Source organism: Somniosus microcephalus, chromosome 12 (assembly GCF_052327205.1).
Source record: "Somniosus microcephalus isolate GS21.2 chromosome 12, FLI_Smic_1.0, whole genome shotgun sequence".
Classification (NCBI taxonomy): Eukaryota; Metazoa; Chordata; class Chondrichthyes; order Squaliformes; family Somniosidae; genus Somniosus; species Somniosus microcephalus.
Genome location: NC_140998.1, coordinates 78,408,059 through 78,428,109, shown reverse-complemented (window position 1 = coordinate 78,428,109; position 20,051 = coordinate 78,408,059). Strand labels below are relative to the sequence as shown.

Genomic DNA, 20,051 nt, shown 5'->3' with positions numbered 1-20,051 from the left:
ATGCCATATCCCTTCTTCAAGTGGCGTCTTTATGCATGAAAATTAAAGTTTGAAGCCATCAAACCATCATTTATGCACATTAGGCACAGAATGTTTAATAAAATGCAGTCATGGAAATATTTCAATTTTTAATGCAAACCATTCTGATGCCATAAAGATGCATCTAAAAATACAGAAAATACATTTTAGGTCTCAACGAAAAGAAAGAAAGAAAGACTTGCATTTATATAGCGCCTTTCACGACCACCGGACATTCCAAAGCGCTTTGCAGCCAATGAAGTACTTTTTGAAGTGTAGTCACTGTTGTAATGTAGTAAACACAGCAGCAATTTGCGCACAGAAAGCACCCACAAACAGCAATGCGGTAATGACCAGATAATCTGTTTTGGTGATAATTGATTGAGGGATAAATATTGGCCAGGACACCAGGGATAATTCCCCTGCTCTTCTTCGAAATAATGGGATCTTTTATGTCCACCTGAGAGAGCAGATGGGGCCTCGGTTTCACATATCATCCGAAAGACGGCACCTCCAACAGCACAGAACTCCCTCAGAACTGCACTGGAGTGTCGGCCTAGATTTTTGTGCTCAAGCCTCTGGAGTGGGACTTGAACCCAGAACCTTCTGACACTGTAATTACACCAGTGATGATGCTATAGCGTCACTTTTGCATCTCCCAGCTCTTCAGCCTATACTGAAGAAAAATATCTATGCACCAACCAACTCTCTTCTCTGCTACCAGTTTTGGTATTTCACTGTAAATCTATAATATATTTAAAAAATAATGTCTGTGTGCACTCCCTGGCTACAAAACCTTACTTTGTTAACTTTTACCATCATAAATTGCTATTTCCACAATTAGAATGGAAACTGCCTATATAAATTTGCCACTCTGCATCGGCATCGCATCAGGAGTACATTAGCTGTATTAATACCTCAGCATGTGCATTATTGGGAGACATTAGATGTAGTGATACCACAGTGTTGGCAGTACATTAGCTGTATTGATGTTACACAAGCTCCTTGCACTTGTTCTTTGCAGTTCAAAACAGTGATCCTGAAGATCTCTAGATTTTGTTTTCATGTTACAAATTTAGCAGTTACCACAGTAATAGTAATACTGCTGAGTTACTAACATACATTTGCTTCCAGAGTAGTAACTTCAGAGTCTAGAAGCCCATTTATGAAGGGATATCCTTTTAAACTCTGCCTTACTGAAAATATTTATTTTAAATTGAATGCAATAAATGCTTCTAATAATTTTGTTACATAGACATGAAGGACCTTGTACTGGCTCGGGTTAACTGTGGAGACTGGCCAGATGTTTGTTCAAAAGAGAATATTACACAGTTTCCAGCTGTCAAGATTTATATTCAAGGAGAGAACCCTTTACTCTACACTGGAATGCTGGGAACACTAAGTCTACTGAAGTTCATTATGCTGTGAGTAAACTACACTAAGCCTGCTTATTGTCATACCAGTTAAACTTGTTCTTGGGATGTGGATGACTCTGACAAAACAGTATTTATTGCTCTGAGGGCATTAAAAGTCAACTACATAGTGTCTGACTGGAGTCACATGTAAGCCAGATAAGGTTGGCAGGTACGATCCTGAAGAGCATTAGTGATCCAGTTTTTTTTTATATATAACGAACTAACAGCTTTTATATAAATTTTTCTGGCACCAGCCTGCTAATTACCAGAATTTTAAATTCAATTTCACAATTTATCATGATGGGATTTGGACCCACAACCTCTGGTTTACTAGTCTAGTACCATAGCCACTAGGCTACTTGCACTAAAGTACTTGCGCAGTGCAAAACAATTGAACTTGTTTGCTGTTAATTTTGAACTAATTTATTACATTCTTCACATCTTATCCTTTTATATACTGTCCGTAAGTAAGGCAGTCATGAGCCAATAAGGAAGTGAACTACATGGCTTTCTTATCCTGCACTGTTAAGCATACGTCTCTATTTTCTTGTCATTCTCCTCAGTTGCATTTCTGCTGCTTTACCACGATAAAATCTTTGTTTCTGTCTGTAATTTCATAGTAAACTTGATTTTCTGCTAACATTTTGCAAGAAATTTGCCATTTATATCCCAGGTTGAAATCTTCAAGAACTGTAGAGCAACCTTTCCTGTAACAATGTCCCATAAATAGCTGGAAAAATAATGGCGCAATAATGAGACTCGCCATTATTAGCTCGTAAAAAACTCCAGCAATTTATGGCAAACAAGAGATACCCCATGAGTTCCAATTCTCACAAATTGCTGGACGATTTGTGCCAATCTGCCGCTAGCCTCAACAAAACCGAAAAATTTGCAACCTCGCCGTGAGCGTCTCCATTTAAATTAATTATGTCATGAAATTGCTGGATTTACACTGTAAATGCAAATTAATCTCGCCGCTGCCATTTAGGGCTGGTAATTAATGTTGTAAGGACCCTGTTAATGGGTAATCGTCCTGACCTGAAACTTAACCTTAAAGGGAACAAATGAAGCTGTGGAGTCTCACTCCAGCAGGTAGTGAATTGTTCCTGGAGGTTTTTAAAACTTTTTTTAAATCTATCTTGCCAGTACTTTTGTGCCAGTCTTTCCATTCACATTCCTGTTAGTATCAGAAGGCAATAATTTTCAGGATGCAAAGCTGTTTTGACACTCAGAAATCCAAATTAGATAGATTTCTTTCAGAAACTAATTTAGGAAAACTAATTTTGGGATAGAGCATATGGGAATGCTTGTACATTTTGTACACCTACCCTGCCATTCACTCATTATTAACTTCTCAAGGAACAACAATTCCCAAACACAACTGGGTTATAATGTCCTCTTCTTCTGCTTGTTCTTTTTATTATTTTCCTTTTTTCTGACATTTCCTTTCTGTCTCCTTTTCGCTCTCCCTCTTAATCCAGTCTCTTTCTTTCCCTCTATTTCTTTCTGTATTTAATTTGACTCTAATTCACCCTATTTCCTTCTCCATCATTCACTCTGTTTCTTTCTCTATCCTTAACCTTAATTGCCAAGGAGATAGACAGTTGGGCACGATGTTCATGAGGTCCCAGATGTGGCATTGACATTGCTGTGCCCTTATCAATGTGCATTTCCAGCAATTTGCAGCATAAATATAGTGCGATCTAAAGGGTTCAATTCATGTCGCTTGCTGCGAGATGTATCATTCCAGCAATTTCTGGGCCAGTATTTTCTGATAGATTACATTATGTAAATTCTGACCAGAATTCTCAGGGTAGTTCAGTCTTCAGTGATATTAAGAGACGATAAAATTCAGACAGGCTAAATAGAGTGGGAGGATGTTGGTTCATGCTCAGAATTCCGGTATGGTCAATTATTGACAACAAATCATACTGTGATGAGGAAGAGCTGAGCAGAAGCCAGGCCCTGTGCAGTACTCGGAGGGGGAAATCAAAGAGCCAAACTCTTTGGGCCACTCTTGCACATCTCTTCGCAGTCAGCTGTACAGCAGTTTTGGCAAAGGTCTGAGAGCGGTTCTCCGTTTTTGCGGCTAGGGCGGCGCAAATTAAAGGGCAGGTGCCGGGCGGCCATTTTTTTCAGGCCGCCTGCCAGCACCTGCTTCCTCCTGCAGGGTGCCGGCCGCGATCGGTCAGCCCGGCACTCCTCTTGAGTGCCGGGCTCTTTTGCTGGCACCCCGCTCCCCGGTGGTCCAGCAGGGCCTCGGTGCGTGCTGCGCTAGGCCCCTCCCCTTTAATCAGGGGAGGGAGGCCTGTAGTACCGCGGCGCTACGTGCCGACATGCGTGGCGCTGCTGTACGTAGCGCCACAATATTTAATGGGGGGGGAGCGCTTGCAGTAGCGCTCCGCCTCCTGCTTAAGGCACAACCATTCAATTTCGGGTGCAGGGCACTAACTTTTTTGGTGCGCTAAAAGTAGCGCCCCGCCGAAGTTAGCGCTCCAAAGGGGGCGCGACCCAATTTTTCCTCCATAGAACCTTACGGCACAGAAGGGGACTATTCGACCCATTGTGTCTGTGCCGGTCGAAAAAGAGCTATCCAGCCTAATCCCGCTTCATTCTTGGATTAAAGAAGGTCAGTAGTGAGAGTTGAGGAAGGGAAAAGAAGTGCAAATGTAAAAAATTACTAAAGATAAAAAAGTAGCTTAATTAAAGCCAAAATATATGCAATCATATCACGTTACTTCAGTCCAGCTATGTTACCGTGTGGGTGCAAAGTGCAGATTTTTCAAAGTGACCCAAAACTAAAAATGTTTGGCGGTGGCTAAATGGATTGGTTTTTTAAAAAATGGGAGGGGGTTCCAGGGCGGAGATAAGTTGGAAAGAAAGATCCAGCTTGAATTTATCTCTTCAATGATTGTTTCAGCAGACCTCTGTAAATGTTTTGGCTGTGCAAATTACTGGTGGGTTTGGTGTTCGTGTTTCTTGTCACTCCTCTAGGAAAACAATTAGTCAGTTATCATTTATCCAGTGCCGTCACCACAGAAAGCTCCAGCACTCAAATAGGTGATGTTATGCTGGGACACATATAGATCCAAAAGCTCATTCTTTGCATTCAAGTTCCATTGTATTGCAGTTGTGCCACGCCACTTGTATGTGGTTCAGATTATGGATTTGTGGTGCTTATTAGGATTTTACAGTTATGCCGGTTCACCTGCACCAACTCTGGTCATCCCTACATCACCTGAGCTATGTTGTTACCATGTAATTATTTACTTACCCATTAGTTGCCCATTCATTTACAATCTTTCACTCAGGAACCATCCCACAAAACATTTGCTGATCCTGTACCATTCCACTAGTCTCATTGTTACCTCTGTCATTGGTTAAAAGCTGAAACATTTTCCCCTTCCCAATTTAATCTGGTTAAATTGCTAATCAATTACATTTGCTTGATCAGGGGTTCTGAACCGGGGGGTCCGCGAGAAGGTTTCAAGGGGTCCATCCTTTATATTGCCACTGCACTCAGCATAGCCTCGGTCAATAGTTTTGCTGCATTAGAGAGCGCAAGAAATAAAGCTTGTGCTGGTGAAAAACCACTTGAGCAACAGAGCAGTAAGCAGGGCCACTTGGAAATCAGCTTGCTCCATTAACAATTCGCCATTCATTGACATTCCCAACTCCTATCTGATGCAGCTGCTGCTTCGTTCTGCCATCAGACTCTTCTGCACACTTCAGGTAGGAATTCTTCATCTCATGAAATGCTAGATCAGAAATTCCAACCTGCAAGGCTGAGGAATTCCCATCCTTCAGGCTTGGCAGTCCGACCCTGGAGCGAAGCAGCAGTATCGGGTAGGAGCTTGGGGCAGCAGCATTAACGAACCGGGACAGGAGGAGTGTCTCCATGAACTCTGGAGGGAGGGGGCAATCATGCTTCCATGAACTTGGAGAAGGGAAAAGATTGGAAACACTTTCTCTACAGTGAATGAAAGAAAATACTCAAACATTTTCCATAATCTGCAATGTTCCAGTGACCCTGGTTGTGATTGAGTTTTAAACTCTCAAAGAATGTGCTCCCATTATTATATAAAACCAGCTACAGGAAACTCTCGATTTACCGGCACCTAAATAACTGGAAATCTCTTAACCGGCAAAATTCAGGAGTAGGTTCAGCTAAGTTTTACTTCATATTAGTGGCCGTTCCTGGATCTGTGGCCGTGTAACCGGGGTTCCTGCACCTGTTGCCATGCAACAGGGAAGCTTGGATCTGTGGCCGTGTACGGGGCTCTCGTACCTTTTACTATACCTCTCTGTAATCCAGACTTTTTGATAAACCGGCACCACGCCGGTCACGTTGGTGCCGGATAAAAAAAGAGTTTCCTGTAAATTGTAACAAGTTGGGCACGCTTCCTCCAGTATATCTAGTCTGCTTATTGTAACATATATCTCTTGTTAGGGGTATTATCATATCCATTTTACAGAGGTCATTCTAATAAACCCTGAAAATGCAATATATTCAACATATTCCTAACCTATAAACAATTTAAGACTGGGAGGTCAATTTTGAATAGCATTTGAGTTTGGCTGCACGGTTGAAACTCTGTTACGCTGGTCAAGTGGTCATTCTTCTTAGACAGTAGCTGAAGCCAAATATGAATTTCTATACAGAAGAATACTTGTGTTGTGTTACAGGGCGTCCGTGGAATTTTTATAACATGGGAGAGGGGGCCGCAGAAGCAAAAAGGTTGAGAACCCCTATGCTAGATCACATTTTACATTGTTAATGTTATTATTATGGAGCTGTTTAGCATTTGTGAAGAGTAAATAGTTTAATGTCAAAGCACCTTTAATGTGAATTACTGCTGAATTCAGATACCAGATGCAATATCCAATAACAACCACTTAAATTACCTCAAATCAAAATTCTGTGGTGTCTTTTTTTCTTTTAAAACCCTTTCAAAAGCCAGAATTTGCTTTCAGCAGTTCCATATCATTGACTTGTAATTTCTGTCTGCACACATTATTATGTCCGTGAATGATTGAGACACGGACAGCAGGAGTTGAACAAAACAAGTCTTTACTGATGGAAGTCAATAGTGAAACTGAAAACAACAGAGGCTCACTAGCGCCTTTTATACAGGGGTGGTCACTGCCGGTACTGCAGTCTGAGACCAGTTATTCTCTTAAAGGTACATACACAACACTTATCTTACACTTTGGTCTGCTCACGTGGCTACATCGTGAGAGATCAGAAATGCAGTTTTTTTCTGAAAGGATTACCTGGAGACTTCTGAGGGTACAGTTTGGGGTGGTCACATAATACTAGGTGTTGCCATATCTGAATCAATTAGTCACAGAACTTTATGCTCATGGCACAATCTTTCAGCACCCTACCTTTTTGAATCATAACACTTGCTATTTTTAAATATATAATAGATAATTAACTCTGGGTGATCTTCATTTGTGAAATGCTCAGCTATTATGTTATCTTATATTTATATATATAAATCGGTACATCTGTCTGTCATTCTGTCTGTCATCGCGTGTGCGTCTGTCGGGCTATGCGCTCGAAAGTTACAGGGCGTACCTACGCGCGCGTTACCTCCAAAGAAAGCTTACGCTTCCGAGACGGTTTTAAGTGTATTTACGTTTCGGCCGGGCTAAAGTCGCGCCCACGGTATCCCAAAAACCTTCAACATTCCGCTCATTAGCATCTCATTATCCGCTCATTAGCGACAGAGTGACCTCGAGCTCGACCAATCGTACGCCAGGTTGCTGGCGTGTGCCGCCGGGCCAATCGGTGCGTGTGTGGCCGGGCCTTATCGTTCTGAACTGAGGTGAGTCGCCGCCATCTTGCTTCCATTCTTTTTCCTGCTTTCTGCGTCTTTCTTTTCAAATATACATTTCCACCAAAATAAAATTGAATTTATTAAATTGTTTTTAAAAAAATCACTCATTTGTAAACCTAACCTGAACATTCTTTTTCCTACCTTTCCCCGTTTTTTTCTTAGGCCTGAAAGCCTGCGCCTTTCTTGCCCAGCCAGGCCCGAGCTAGGTGATTGCGCTTCTGCTAAGCTCCTCACCACCACCCCCCCCCCCGCGCCGTGTCACGTTACCCAGGGCAACGGCGTCAGCCACGAGGGTCAGGGTGCGCGCGCAGCAGGAGCAGGTGAGACGCGGCGTCTCTGTTCCGCGCTCGGCGGGGGGGGGCGGGGCTCGGCCGCCGGCCGTCTCTCAGAGCCGCAATCGGGCTCGGCCGGGGGGGGGGGCGGGGCTCGGAGAGCGGGGCTCTCGGCCTGGGCCCCCCCGCCGCCCCCCCTTCCCCCCCGCCCCCACCCTTCCCCTCGCCCCCCCTTCTCCCCCCCGCCCCTGCCCCCCCTTCCCCCCCCCCCCTCCCTTCCCCCCCGCTCTCTCTCTTCCCCCCACCCGCTCTCTCTCTTCCCCCCACCCGCTCTCTCTCTTCCCCCCAGTCGCTCTCTCTCTTCCCCCCAGTCGCTCTCTCTCTTCCCCCCAGTCGCGCTCTCTCTCTTCTCCCCCACCCCCCCAGTCGCTCTCTCTCTCTTCCAACAACAACATGCCCTCGAAAAAGCCTCGGCACCGCCGGGCACTTCAGCTAGTCTATATATATAAATCGGTCGATCTGTCTGTCTGTCATTCTGTCTGTCATCGCGTGTGCGTCTGGCGGGCTATGCGCTCGAAAGTTACAGGGCGTACCTACGCGCGCGTTACCTCCAAAGAAAGCTTACGCTTCCGAGACGGCTTTAAGCATATTTACGTTTCGGCCGGGCTAAAATCGCGCCTGCGGTATCCCAAAAACCTTCAACATTCCGCTCATTAGCATCTCATTATCCGCTCATTAGCGACAGAGTGACCTCGAGGTCGAGCAATCGTACGGCGGCTTGCTGCCGCGTGCGGCCGGGCCCTCCTACGGTCGAGTGACGGGACGATTGACTAATCCTACGCTTTGCTGACCTGACGGTCGACCAATCGGTGCGTGTGTGGGCGGGCCTTATCGTTCTGAACCGAGGTGAGTAGCCGCCATCTTGCTTCCATTCTTTTTCCTGCTTTCTGCGTCTTTCTTTTCAAATATACATTTCCAGCAAAATAAAATTCAATTTATTAAATTCTTTTAAAATAAATCACTCATTTGTAAATATTTTATCTAACCTGAACATTCTCTTTCCTACCTTTGCCCGTTTTTTTCTTAGGCCTGAAAGCCTGGGCCTTTCTTGCCCAGCCAGGCCCGAGCTAGGTAACTGGGCTGCTGCTAAGCTCCTCACACCGCCCCCCCCCCCCCCGCCGTGTCACGTTACCCAGGGCAACGGCGTCAGCCACGAGGGTCAGGGTGCGCGCGCAGCAGGAGCAGGTGAGACGCGGCGTCTCTGTTCCGCGCTCGGCGGGGGGGGGGGGCGGGGCTCGGCCGCCGGCCGTCTCTCAGAGCCTCAATCGGGCTCGGCCGGGGGGGGGGGGGGCGGAGGCTCGGCTGCCGGCCGTCTCTCAGAGCCGCAATCGGGCTCGGCCGGGGGGGGGGGGGGCGGGGCTCGGCCGCTGGCCGTCTCTCAGAGCCGCAATCGGGCTCGGCCGGGGGGGGGGGGGCGGGGCTCGGAGAGCGGGGCTCTCGGCCTGGGCCACCCCCGCCCCCCCCTTCCGCTCCCCCCTTCCCCCCCGCCCCCTTCCCCTTCCCGCCCCCCTTCCCCCCCCTTCCCCCCTCCCTTCCCCCCCTCCCTTCCCCCCCTCCCTTCCCCCCCTCCCTTCCCCCCCCTTCCCCCCCCTTCCCCCTCCCTTCCCCCTCCCTTCCCCCTCCCTTCCCCCTCCCTTCCCCCCTCCCTTCCCCCCTCCCTTCCCCCCTCCCTTCCCCCCTCCCTTCCCCCCTCCCTTCCCCCCTCCCTTCCCCCCTCCCTTCCCTCCCTCCCTTTTCCCCCTGCCCCTTTCCCCCCTCCCCTCCCTTCCCCCCTCCCCTCCCTTCCCCCCCGCCCTCCCTTCCCCCCCGCTCTCTTCCCCCCACCCGCTCTCTCTCTTCCCCCAGTCGCTCTCTCTCTTACCCCCAGTCACTCTCTCTCTACCCCCCAGTCGCGCTCTCTCCCCCCCCCCTCCCCCCGCAGTCGCTCTCTCGCTCTCCCAACAACATCATGCCCTTGAAAAAGCCTCGGCACCGCCGGGCACTCCAGCTAGTTAATCTATATATATAAAAGGATATGTCTCTGTCTGTCTCTCTGGCCGGCTATACAATCAAAAGTTATAGAGCGTACCTACACATATGTTATATCAAAAGAAAGCTCATCATTAGGGGATTCTTCTAGGCGTATTTACTTTTTGCTGGGACAAAAATTGTGCCGACGGTTGGACAAAAATTGTGCCGACGGTATCCAAAAAATGTTCAAAATTCCTCTCATTATCCGCTCACTTGCATTTATATAGCGTATTTAATGTAGTAAGATGTCCCAAGTTTCTTTCCTCTGGAAACCTTCATTATTTTTCTTCAAACTTACTTTGATGGGAAATGGAAAATTCTCACTACAAAGTACAGTGAAGCTGGGATCTGATGGGCTTACAAAAAACTGAATAAGTGTCAGGGAGGAGGGCACTCGTCTTCAAAGCAGACCAATAATCTTACTATCTTTTCTTTATGACAAAAAAGAAACAAAAATAAAAATTGGAGCTATATCCTAGCAATGCACAAAGACAGCTGATATCTACTCCAGTGAATGCAAATGATATGTAGACCCAGCTGCCAATATCCTGATCCTAAACACACCACACTCCGATTAATTGGTTTTGAAAGAACTGCTTTGCTGTATGTGGCTAATTTTTAATGAGAAACATCTTTTAGCCAGTGGTGACAGACACAAACATTGTGTATATCTTTACAACAAAGAAGAAACAAAAATAAAAATTGGAGCTGACGAAAGTTCGTCGACCTGAAACATTAACTCTGTTTCTCTCTTCACAGATGCTGCCTGACCTGCTGCGTATTTCTAGCATTTTCTGTGAATATTTCATTGTTTTGTATGAATAATGGATTGAGATTTAGGTTTGTTTCTCGCAGCTTTTATCGAAGTTCAAACTGGTGCCATTCAGGCTCTGGACTCTTAACATCTCCACTGCCTTTGAAAGGCTGGGGAGATGCAGACATTGGGGCTCCAGTCGCGTCACAGATCTCCCGCAGTCCACTAACCAGCAGATCAGCGGGAGCGAAGAGCTACAGCCCCATGGGAGTGGCAGTGGTACAACGTGAGTGGCCCGAACTCCTAGAGGGTGTGGACCACAAGCGACCCAAGGGCCCTCGTCTAAACATCAGCAGCCTTCCACCTTCCATGCTGAAGTCACTGGGGGAGCACTTCATAGGAGTGGTAGAATAAACAAGAAAGTGCTTAAGAAAAGCACTGGCTCAACACATGGGTAAAAATGCGATGTTATGGCTCTTCTGTCAGCCTTTGAAAAAAATCACAGCTTTTGACTTTGCAACTTTTTCTGCAGTGGGGTTTCAAAGTAGCTACTGAGCCTGCAATGTCAGGTGTTCTGTATATGAAAGGTGGTCAGAAGTTGGACATTCTTTATTGTAAGGTGGAAGGACTGGTAGATGTGGTATTGCGGGGCGTTCACGTGGGAGGGTAGGAGAAAGGAGTGGATCAGCTGAACCGTCAACTGCTGGTGAACTGCTTTGGCTGTAGGCTGGTGCTGTCGCTCTCTCACTATTGCTCTGTCCCTGTTGGTGAAAAATAAATTCACTCGAGTCTGTCTTAAAGTAAAAGTACACAGTTTATTAATAGAACATTCTGGGAGAAGATCATAGCCCCCACGGTCTAGTGATACCCTTCTCGTTCTCTCTTGGTACAGCTTTTTATTCTATTTTCATCCAATCACATTGTATTACAATAATCACCTGATCACATATGGCTTATTTATTCTTTTCAGTATTAGTAAAGGTTAGTTACATCTTACTATGCCTTTGGTCACAGGTCAAATTCCCATGACCCCTATATTCTGCTGTGTCTACAAATTTTAGCTAAAGCAGCACATTTCTTATCGCTTACTCAGAACACACAATCTGTCTTGTCCCACAGCTGCGTCTTATCTTTGTTTTGCAAAGCTTCTCTACACACGGTCCTTTGTGCAAGACTAGCGAGAGTAGCACTTTTCCAGTCTGTACTGTCTTATCTTTGTTTTTTCACATAAGAAAGTTGTTAGTATGAGACTTCTTATCGCCACCTGGTTCCTTTTAGCTCTTGTTCATCTTCACGTGACCCCACTCCTTTGTTCTGATTTTAATTCTGCTGGCACCACTTAATTAGTGGTTACCTTGGCTGTCTGAATTCTGAGAGGGTTCATTTTAACCCCTTCAGTCCCTCCTGTTGGTCCCGCACCAAATTTAGACTTTGGCTAGGGATACCAACTTCTTTTCCACTTTTACCATCCCCGGGATTACTCCTGTACTGATGGCTTAAACTTAGTACCTAAGTTCGTCTTTCCCCTCTGTCTATCTTGTGCTGGGCGTGGTAGTCTGTGCAAATGACCGAAGAGCTTTACATGTATGTACCTACTTCTGTCAGTTCATTAACCCGCATTAACTGTTTGTTTTCTGGCTCAATATCGATTATATCAACTGTAGCAACCGGCACTATTCGGGACACAGCTGCCCTACAACATGCATTCAAAACCGTCATCATAACACAAAATAATACTACAGGTACAACTATAATAACAATTATAAGTCCATGTGTCAGATATGAACCCCAAGATCCTCCAAATAGCCAACTCCACCAACCTTCCCCTGGGGTTTCGTGCAATTTCTTCACCTCCTTTTGTATGTGCTCAGCCAAACTAGTTATATTTTCTGAACTGTCCGGGATATAAGTGCAACACTCAATGCCGATCATTGCGCATGTCCCACCCTCGTTAGCCAGTAGATAATCAAGGGCCATTCTATTCTGGAGAGCTACCGTTCGTATGGCCACCATTTCTGCGCTCATCTCTACCAGGGCTTCCGCCGTATCGTTTACAACTTGTTCCAATATGTCCGTTACTAGCTTTATTTCTTTTATCGCCCTGGCTACTCCATACATAGGGAACAGTATAGCTCTGAACCTTTCACAGAAGATAGGAGCAGGAGTAGGCCATTCGGCCCTTCGAGCCTGCTCCACCATTCAATGAGATCATGGCTGATCATCCAATTTCAGTACCCTGTCCCTGCCTTCTCCCCATATCCCTTGATCCCTTTAGCCTCAAGAAATATATCCAACTCTTCCTTGAATATATTTAATGAACTGCCCTCCACCGCCCTCTGTGGCAGAGAATTCCACAGGTTCACCACTCTCTGGGTGAAGAAATTCCTCCTCATTTCAGTCCTAAATGGCTTACCCCTTATCCTTAGACTATGACCCCTGGTTCTGGACTCCCCGGCTATCAGAAACATCCTTCCTGCATCTAGTCTGTCCAGACCTGCCAGAATTTTATAGGTTTCAATGAGATCCCCTCTCAATCTTCTAAACTCCAGTGAGTATAAGCCCAATCGACACAATCTCTCCTCATACGTCATTCCTGCCATCCCAGGTATCAGCCTGGTGAATCTTCGCTGCACTCCCTCCATGGCAAGAACGTCCTTCCTCAGGTAAGGTGACCAAAACTGCACACAATACTCAAGGTGCGGTCTCACCAAGGCCCTGTACAACTGTAGCAAGACATCCTTGTTCCTGTACTCGAACCCTCTTGCTACGAAGGCCAACATACCATTTGCCTTCTTAACCGCCTGCTGCACCTGCATGCTTACATTCAGCGACTGGTGCACAATAACACCCAGGTCTCTTTGCACTTCCCCTTCTCTCAATCTATTGCCATTGAAATAATAATCTACCAACCTGTTTTTGCCACCAAAGTGGATAACCTCACATTTATCCACATTATAGTGCATTTGCCATGTTTCTGCCCAATCACCCAACCTGTCCAAATCGTACTGGAGTTTCACGACATCCTCCTCACAGCTTACCCTCCCACCCAGCTTTGTGTCGTCTGCAAATTTGGAGATATTACATCCAATTCCCTCGTCCAGATCATTAATATATATTGTGAACAGCTGGGGTCCTAGGACCGATCCTTGCGGTACCCCACTAGTCACTGCCTGCCACTCGGAAAATGACCCGTTTATTCCAACTCTTTGCTTTCTGTCCGCCAACCAGTTCTCTATCCAAGTCAATACCTTGCCCCCAATCCCATGTGCCTTAATTTTATGTGGGACCTTATCGAAAGCCTTCTGAAAGTCCAAATACACCACATCCACTTGTTCTCCCTTATCTATTTTACCAGTTACATCCTCAAAAAATTCCAGTAGATTAGTCAAGCATGATTTACCTTTTGTAAATCCATGTTGACTTTGTCCGATCCTGTCACTGCTTTCCAAGTGCTCTGCTATTACATCTTTTATAATAGACTCTAGCATTTTCCCCACTACCGATGTCAGGCTTACCGCTCTATAATTCCCCACTTTTTCTCTACCAACTTTTTTGAATAGTGGGGTAACATTAGCTACCCTCCAATCCATGGGTACCGTTCCAGAGTCTATCGAGTTCTGGAAGATGACCAGCAATGCATCTACCATCTCTAGGGCCACTTCCTTAAGTACCCTGGGATGTAGACCATCAGGCCCTGGGGATTTATCGGCCTTCAGTCCCATCAATTTTCCTAACACCATTTCCCTACAAATACTGATTTCTTTCAGTTCCTCCCTTTCATCAGACCCTATGTTCCCCGGCATCTCTGGGAGGTTATTTGTGTCCTCCTTTGTGAAGACAGAACCAAAATATGTATTTAGTTGGTCTGCCATTTCCTTGTTTCCCCATTATAAATTCCCCTGATTCTGACTGTAAGGGACCTACGCTTGACTTCACCAATCTTTTTCTCTTCACATATCTATAAAAGCTTTTACAGTCAGTTTTTATGTTCCCTGTAAGCTTACTCTCATATTCTATTTTCCCTTTCTTAATTAATCCCTTTGTCCTCCTTTTGTTGACTCCTAAACTGCTCCCAATCCTCAGGATTATTGCTTTTTCTAACCAATTTATATGTCCTCTCCTTGGATCTTATGCTATCCCTAATTTCCCTTGTTAGCCACGGTTGAGTCACCTTTTTTGTTTTATTTTTATGCCAAACTGGGATGAACAAATTCTGTAGCTCATCCATTCGGTCTTTGAATGTTTGCCATTGCCTATCCACCGTCAACCCTTTGAGCGCCATTCCCCACTCAATCCTACCCAACTCTCTCCTCAGACCATCGTAGTTTCCTTTATTTAAATTGAGGACCCTTGTCTCTGAGTCAACTACTTCATTCTCCATCTTAATGAAGAATTCGATCATATTATGATCACTCCGACCCAAGGGGCCTCGTACAACAAGATTGCTAATTAATCCTTTCTCGTTACATAATACCCAGTCTAAGATGGCCTGATCTCTGGTTGGTTCCTCGACATATTGGTCCAGGAAACCATCCCGTAAACACTCCAGGAATTCCTCCTCCACAGTATTGTTACTAATTTGGTTGGCCCAATCTATATGTAGATTAAAGTCACCCATGATGACTGCTGTGCCCTTATTGCACGCTTCTTTAATTTCCCTTTTAATGCCATCCCCAACCTCCGCCTTACTGTTTGGAGGTCTATATACCACTCCCACTATGTTTTTTTCCCCTTAGTATTTCTCAATTCTACCCATACAGATTCCACATCATCAGAGCTAATATCCTTCATTACAATTGTATTAATCCCTTCTTTAACCAGTAATGCTACCCCACCTCCCTTTCCTTTTTTCCTATCTTTCCTAAATATTGAATACCCCTGGATGTTGAGTTCCCAGTCTTGGCTATCCTTGAGCCACGTTTCCGTAATCCCAACCAAATCATATTCGTTTACCTCTATTTGCACAGCCAATTCATCCACCTTATTACAAATGCTCCTCGCATTAAGACACAAAGCCTTCAGGCTTGTTTTTTTAATGCTTTTAGACCTATTAGAATTATTATTTACTGTGGCCACGTTTGATTTAAACCGTTGATTTCTCTGACTGCCACGTTTGTTTTTCTCCTTCCTATCTTTTGCTTTTATCCCTGTTTTCCTTTCCTCTGTCTCCCTGCTCAGGTTCCCAACCCCCTGCCATTTTAGTTTAAACCCCCCCGAACAGTGCTAGCAAACCTCTCCGCAAGGATATTTGTCCCGCTCTGGTTCAGGTGCAACCCGTCCAACTTGTACAAGTCCCACCTTCCCCAGAAGCAGGCCCAGTGATCCAGGAAACTAAAGCCCTCCCTCCTGCACCAACTCTTTAGCCACGCATTCATCTGCTCTATCCTCCTATTCCTATACTCACTAGGACGTGGCACCGGGAGTAATCCAGAGATTACAACCTTTGAGGTCCTATTCTTTAATCTGCTACCTAACTCCCTAAATTCTTGCTGCAGGACCCCATCCCTCTTCCTACCTATGTCGTTGGTCCCAATGTGAACCACGACCTCTGCCTGTTCACCCTCCCCCTTCAGAATGCCCTGCAGCCGTTCAGTGACATCCTTGACCCTGGCACCAGGGAGGCAACAAACCATCCTGGAGTCATGTCTACGGCCACAGAAACACCTATCTGTTCCCCTTACGATGGAATCCCCTACCACTATTGCTCTCCCACTCTTTTTCCTCTCTTCCTGAGCAGCAGAAGCGCTCCTGGTGCCAGGAAGTTGGCTGCTGCTGCCTTCCTCTGGTAAGTCATTCCCCCTCAACAGTATCCAAAGTGGTATACCTGTTTGAAAGGGGGATGGCCACAGGGGTCCCCTGCACTACCTGCCTGTCTCTACTGCTCTGCCTGATGGTCACCCATTTCCCTTCTGCCTGTGCAGCCCTACCCTGCGGTGTGACCAACTCATCAAATGTGTAATCCACGACCCTCTCAGCATAGTGAATGCTCCAAAGCCCATCCATCCGCAGCTCTAGCGCCTCCATGTGGTCTGCTAGTTGCTGCAGCTGGATGCATTTCTGGCACACGTGGTCGTCAGGGACACTGGCAGCGTCCCTGAATTCCCACATAGAGCAAGAGGAGCATAACACCGGGCTGGGCTCTCCTGGCATGACTTACCCCTTTAATTAATTTAAATTAATTCAATACCACCAGTTAAAGATATACTCTAGGGCGCTTGTATGGTTTACCAACAGTCCCCGCTACACCAGAAAGACCTTAGCAACTATAAACCACAGAGTTAAAGTTTAACAACTAGAGAAATACTCACCAACCAATCACTTACCTGTTCCTCATGACGTCACACTCTGATTACTTTTGACTTCTCTCCCCACTGCTGAGTTGGTAAGCCTCGCTGCTGCCGCCGCTTTTAAGCCTCACCTCCGGTCGCTGTTCTCCCCCAGGTCCAGCCGCTGTGGTCGGGCCTTGCTGCTGCCGCCGCTTTTAAACCTCACCGGTCGCTGTTCTCCCCCAGGTCCAGGTCCAGCCGCTGTGGTCAGGCCTCGCTGCTGCCGCCACTTTTAAGCCTCACCTCCGGTCGCTGTTCTCCCCCAGGTCCAGGTCCAGCCGCTGTGGTCCAGGTCCAGCCGGCTTCCATTATTTCCCTTTTGCCTCGGGGTTTTGTCCCAAATCCAGGGTGTCCCCTGAGGCTGTCAAAGTGACGTATATAGGGCACCACATATCCCAGATAGCACAAGCCCGTCCAGTCTTGGGGCAGCCAGGGGTAAGCTTTGTGTCCACAAATAAAATATGTGCCGTTGTATGCCGTATAGTTTGTCCATACGTTGTTCATCTTGGTGATCTTGCCCTCCTAGGGACCCCCACTGTTTTTGTTCCATTTTCCAAAGGTCATCAGGTCACCTTGGTTATTACTGTTAACCGTCTGCAAGGGATATCGCTGTTCACAGTGGCTCCATCCCACCCCCTGTCCTCCTTTTTAATTTTGTTCTAAACATACCGGTTCTCGGGGCCTTCCGGCTCCCGAGGTGTTGGTAAGTCCAAGAATGGGGGTTGTTGAGTCTGATTATATTTAGGCTGGTACCATCCCTTGAAAGCGGTGAGGCTGTAACCTGCACTTCTCCAGTCCCCTGCTTCTAACTTCTGTCTAAACCCGTTCCCTTCAGGGGTCCCATTGGTATCGTTTTGGCGAATTAACCACTCGGCCATCTCCGATTCATTAAAGGGGACCGGTCGCAAGGAAATTCCCCCTTTACTATGTATTGGCACATGTGAGCACACCCAACACGAACTTAGGTTCATATTCTTTGCATAGACATAAGACATATACAAGAACGCATTTACGTGTAACTCTCTTTTCCATAATGATCTCCCCTTTCGATATTCTCGGGCTGCTGAGCACCGCAAGTTAATGGGGCAAGGCATGTCCCCGCATAGGACAGTCCAATCACTCCTGCCAGTCAATTGAGTTCTCAGACCTCTGATCAACCAGGCTGTAGTCTCGGTTTCTCGTTCCAGCCTCCAATCCTCTCGGCTTTCATCGTTAGAAGCTGAACATCGAACTGTGTCTTGTTTACACAGTCTTATGGGATTCCGTTGCCAGGGAAGGCACTCGTATTTGAACGGGGTAATGTCCATCACACATACCGCAACTACACTAATATATATATAAGCATTTTCATCTTTTTACTCTGTTAACAACGTCCCAAAGGCTATATCGCCAACCTAACTATTTGTTGCTTGTAGATTCTGTTTTTCCTGCAGGAATACATAGATACATAATCATTAATTCGGCTCTCCCATCACAATCATTTGGATTCCTTCCTCTCTCTCAACTGGCCGCCGTCGAGGTTGGTGGGATTGTTCCCAGACGTACTTCAAAATCCACCACAAAGTGTATCCCATTAGAATAATGCATACAGTCCAGACCAGTACCCGTACCAGTTCCCATTCCTTATACTGTCTCCAATATTCCTCGCTTTCTGTAAATGGTATTTGCTCTGGTGTAGTCATCTCTGTACTGGTGAGGGGTTGTAGACCTTTAACTGTGTCCAGTGCTTCCACCGTCCCATGCCCTTTATATCAACGCAAGCACACGTATCGCTGCTGATAAGGACTTGATAAGGTCCAGACCATTTTGTGGCAAACCCTGTTTTTTCTGGTAGGACCTTAACCATTACCTTCGTTCCCGCAGGGGGAATGCATGGTAACGCAGTCAATTCTAAATCTTTGTCTTTTTCTTCCTGTCATTCCCTAACCTGCTGTCTCATTTCTTTCAACTGTTTGCTTAACTCAAGGACATACCGGCGGAGCCTGTCTTGCAAAGGTCCTAGCTCCTCTCCTCCCGTGATTATTCCATGGGGGAGTTGCATTGCTCGCCCTGTCATTAATTCATAGGGCGACAATCCTGTGGTGCAGTTTGGGATGGCTCTTAACTTCATTAATACAACGGGCAACACATCTACCCAACCTTGATGTTTCTCACCCAACGCTTTGGCCAATGCGGCCTTTAGGGTTCTGTTCATCCATTCCACCATCCCGGAACTTTGGGGGTGATAGGGAATGTGGAATTTTTGTTTTATTCCCATCCATTCACACAGACCCTTCATGACCGCACCTGTAAAGTGGGTTCCCTGATCTGAATCTATTTGGATCGGTACTCCCCATCTGGGAATTACTACTTCTGCCAGTATCCGCGCCACCGTGGCAGCGGTACAATTTCGCGTGGGGAAAGCCTCTACCCATCTGGTAAACTGATCTATTATTACTAAACAGTGCTTCTTCCCCCTTGACGTTGGGAGTGGCCCGGTAAAATCTACCTGTATTTTCTCCCACGGACCCCTTGGTCTTGGCTGATGAGCCATGCGTATTTTAACGGGGCGGCCGGGGTTGTGTTGAGCGCATGTCAGACATTGTTGGCAATATTGTGCCACATCCCTTCCTAGCCCCGGCCACCACCAGTCTGTTCCCAACAGATGGATCATGGCTCCCCTTCCTACATGGTCGGCACCATGGTGTAACTCCAGGAGTGTCCGACGGATGCAGGCAGGGGCAACCACCTTTTTATCTTTTCGCCATATCCCCTCCTCATCCTGTCAGCCACCCTTTTGGTACCATTCTTGCTTTTCCCTCGTAGACGTGTCTGTCTGTAATTTTTTAATATCTTTTCCACCTGGGTGCTTGCTACCATTTCTGTTATAGCATCTTGTTCTAGGGCTTGTTGTGCGGCCACATCCGCGGCTCGGTTGCCCTCCTGTTGTCGGGTTTCTACCTTTTGGTGGGCCTTAATTTTTATTACTGCTGCGCGTTTTGGGGCTTTAGCGGCTTCGAGGCGTTCCTCTATTAATTTCTGATGTTTAATGTGATTTCCGCCTGAGGTCACAAATCCTCGTCTCCCCCAGTCGGTCATGTAGTCATGCATCACCCCGAATGCGTATCGACTATCTGTATATATATTTACGGTTTTTTCTTTAGCTAGCTCCAAAGCTTTCGTTCGGGCTATTATCTCCGCCACTTGCGCTGAGAGCCCTCCATCCAGCCTCCCTGATAATTCTGTTTCCAGCTGATCATTAACAACTGCCCACCCGGTTCGTGGTGCCCCATCAATATATTTCCGGGACCCATCCACATAGAGAGTGAATTGGGCCTCTTCTAGTGGCTCTTCTTCCAGCTGGTGGCTTTCTA

General features: G+C 46.5%; 1 protein-coding gene across 3 annotated transcripts in view; it reads left to right on the top strand.

Moving 5' to 3' along the window:
- txndc16 (thioredoxin domain containing 16) overlaps positions 1-20,051 on the top strand; it is a 242,333-nt gene that overhangs the window by 133,804 nt on the left and 88,478 nt on the right. For all 3 annotated transcript variants that reach the window (XM_086003184.1, XM_086003182.1, XM_086003183.1), the window contains one exon: positions 1,274-1,442. In XM_086003184.1, coding sequence (XP_085859310.1) covers positions 1,274-1,442 — 169 coding nt within the window. The remainder of the gene's footprint in view (positions 1-1,273; positions 1,443-20,051) is intronic.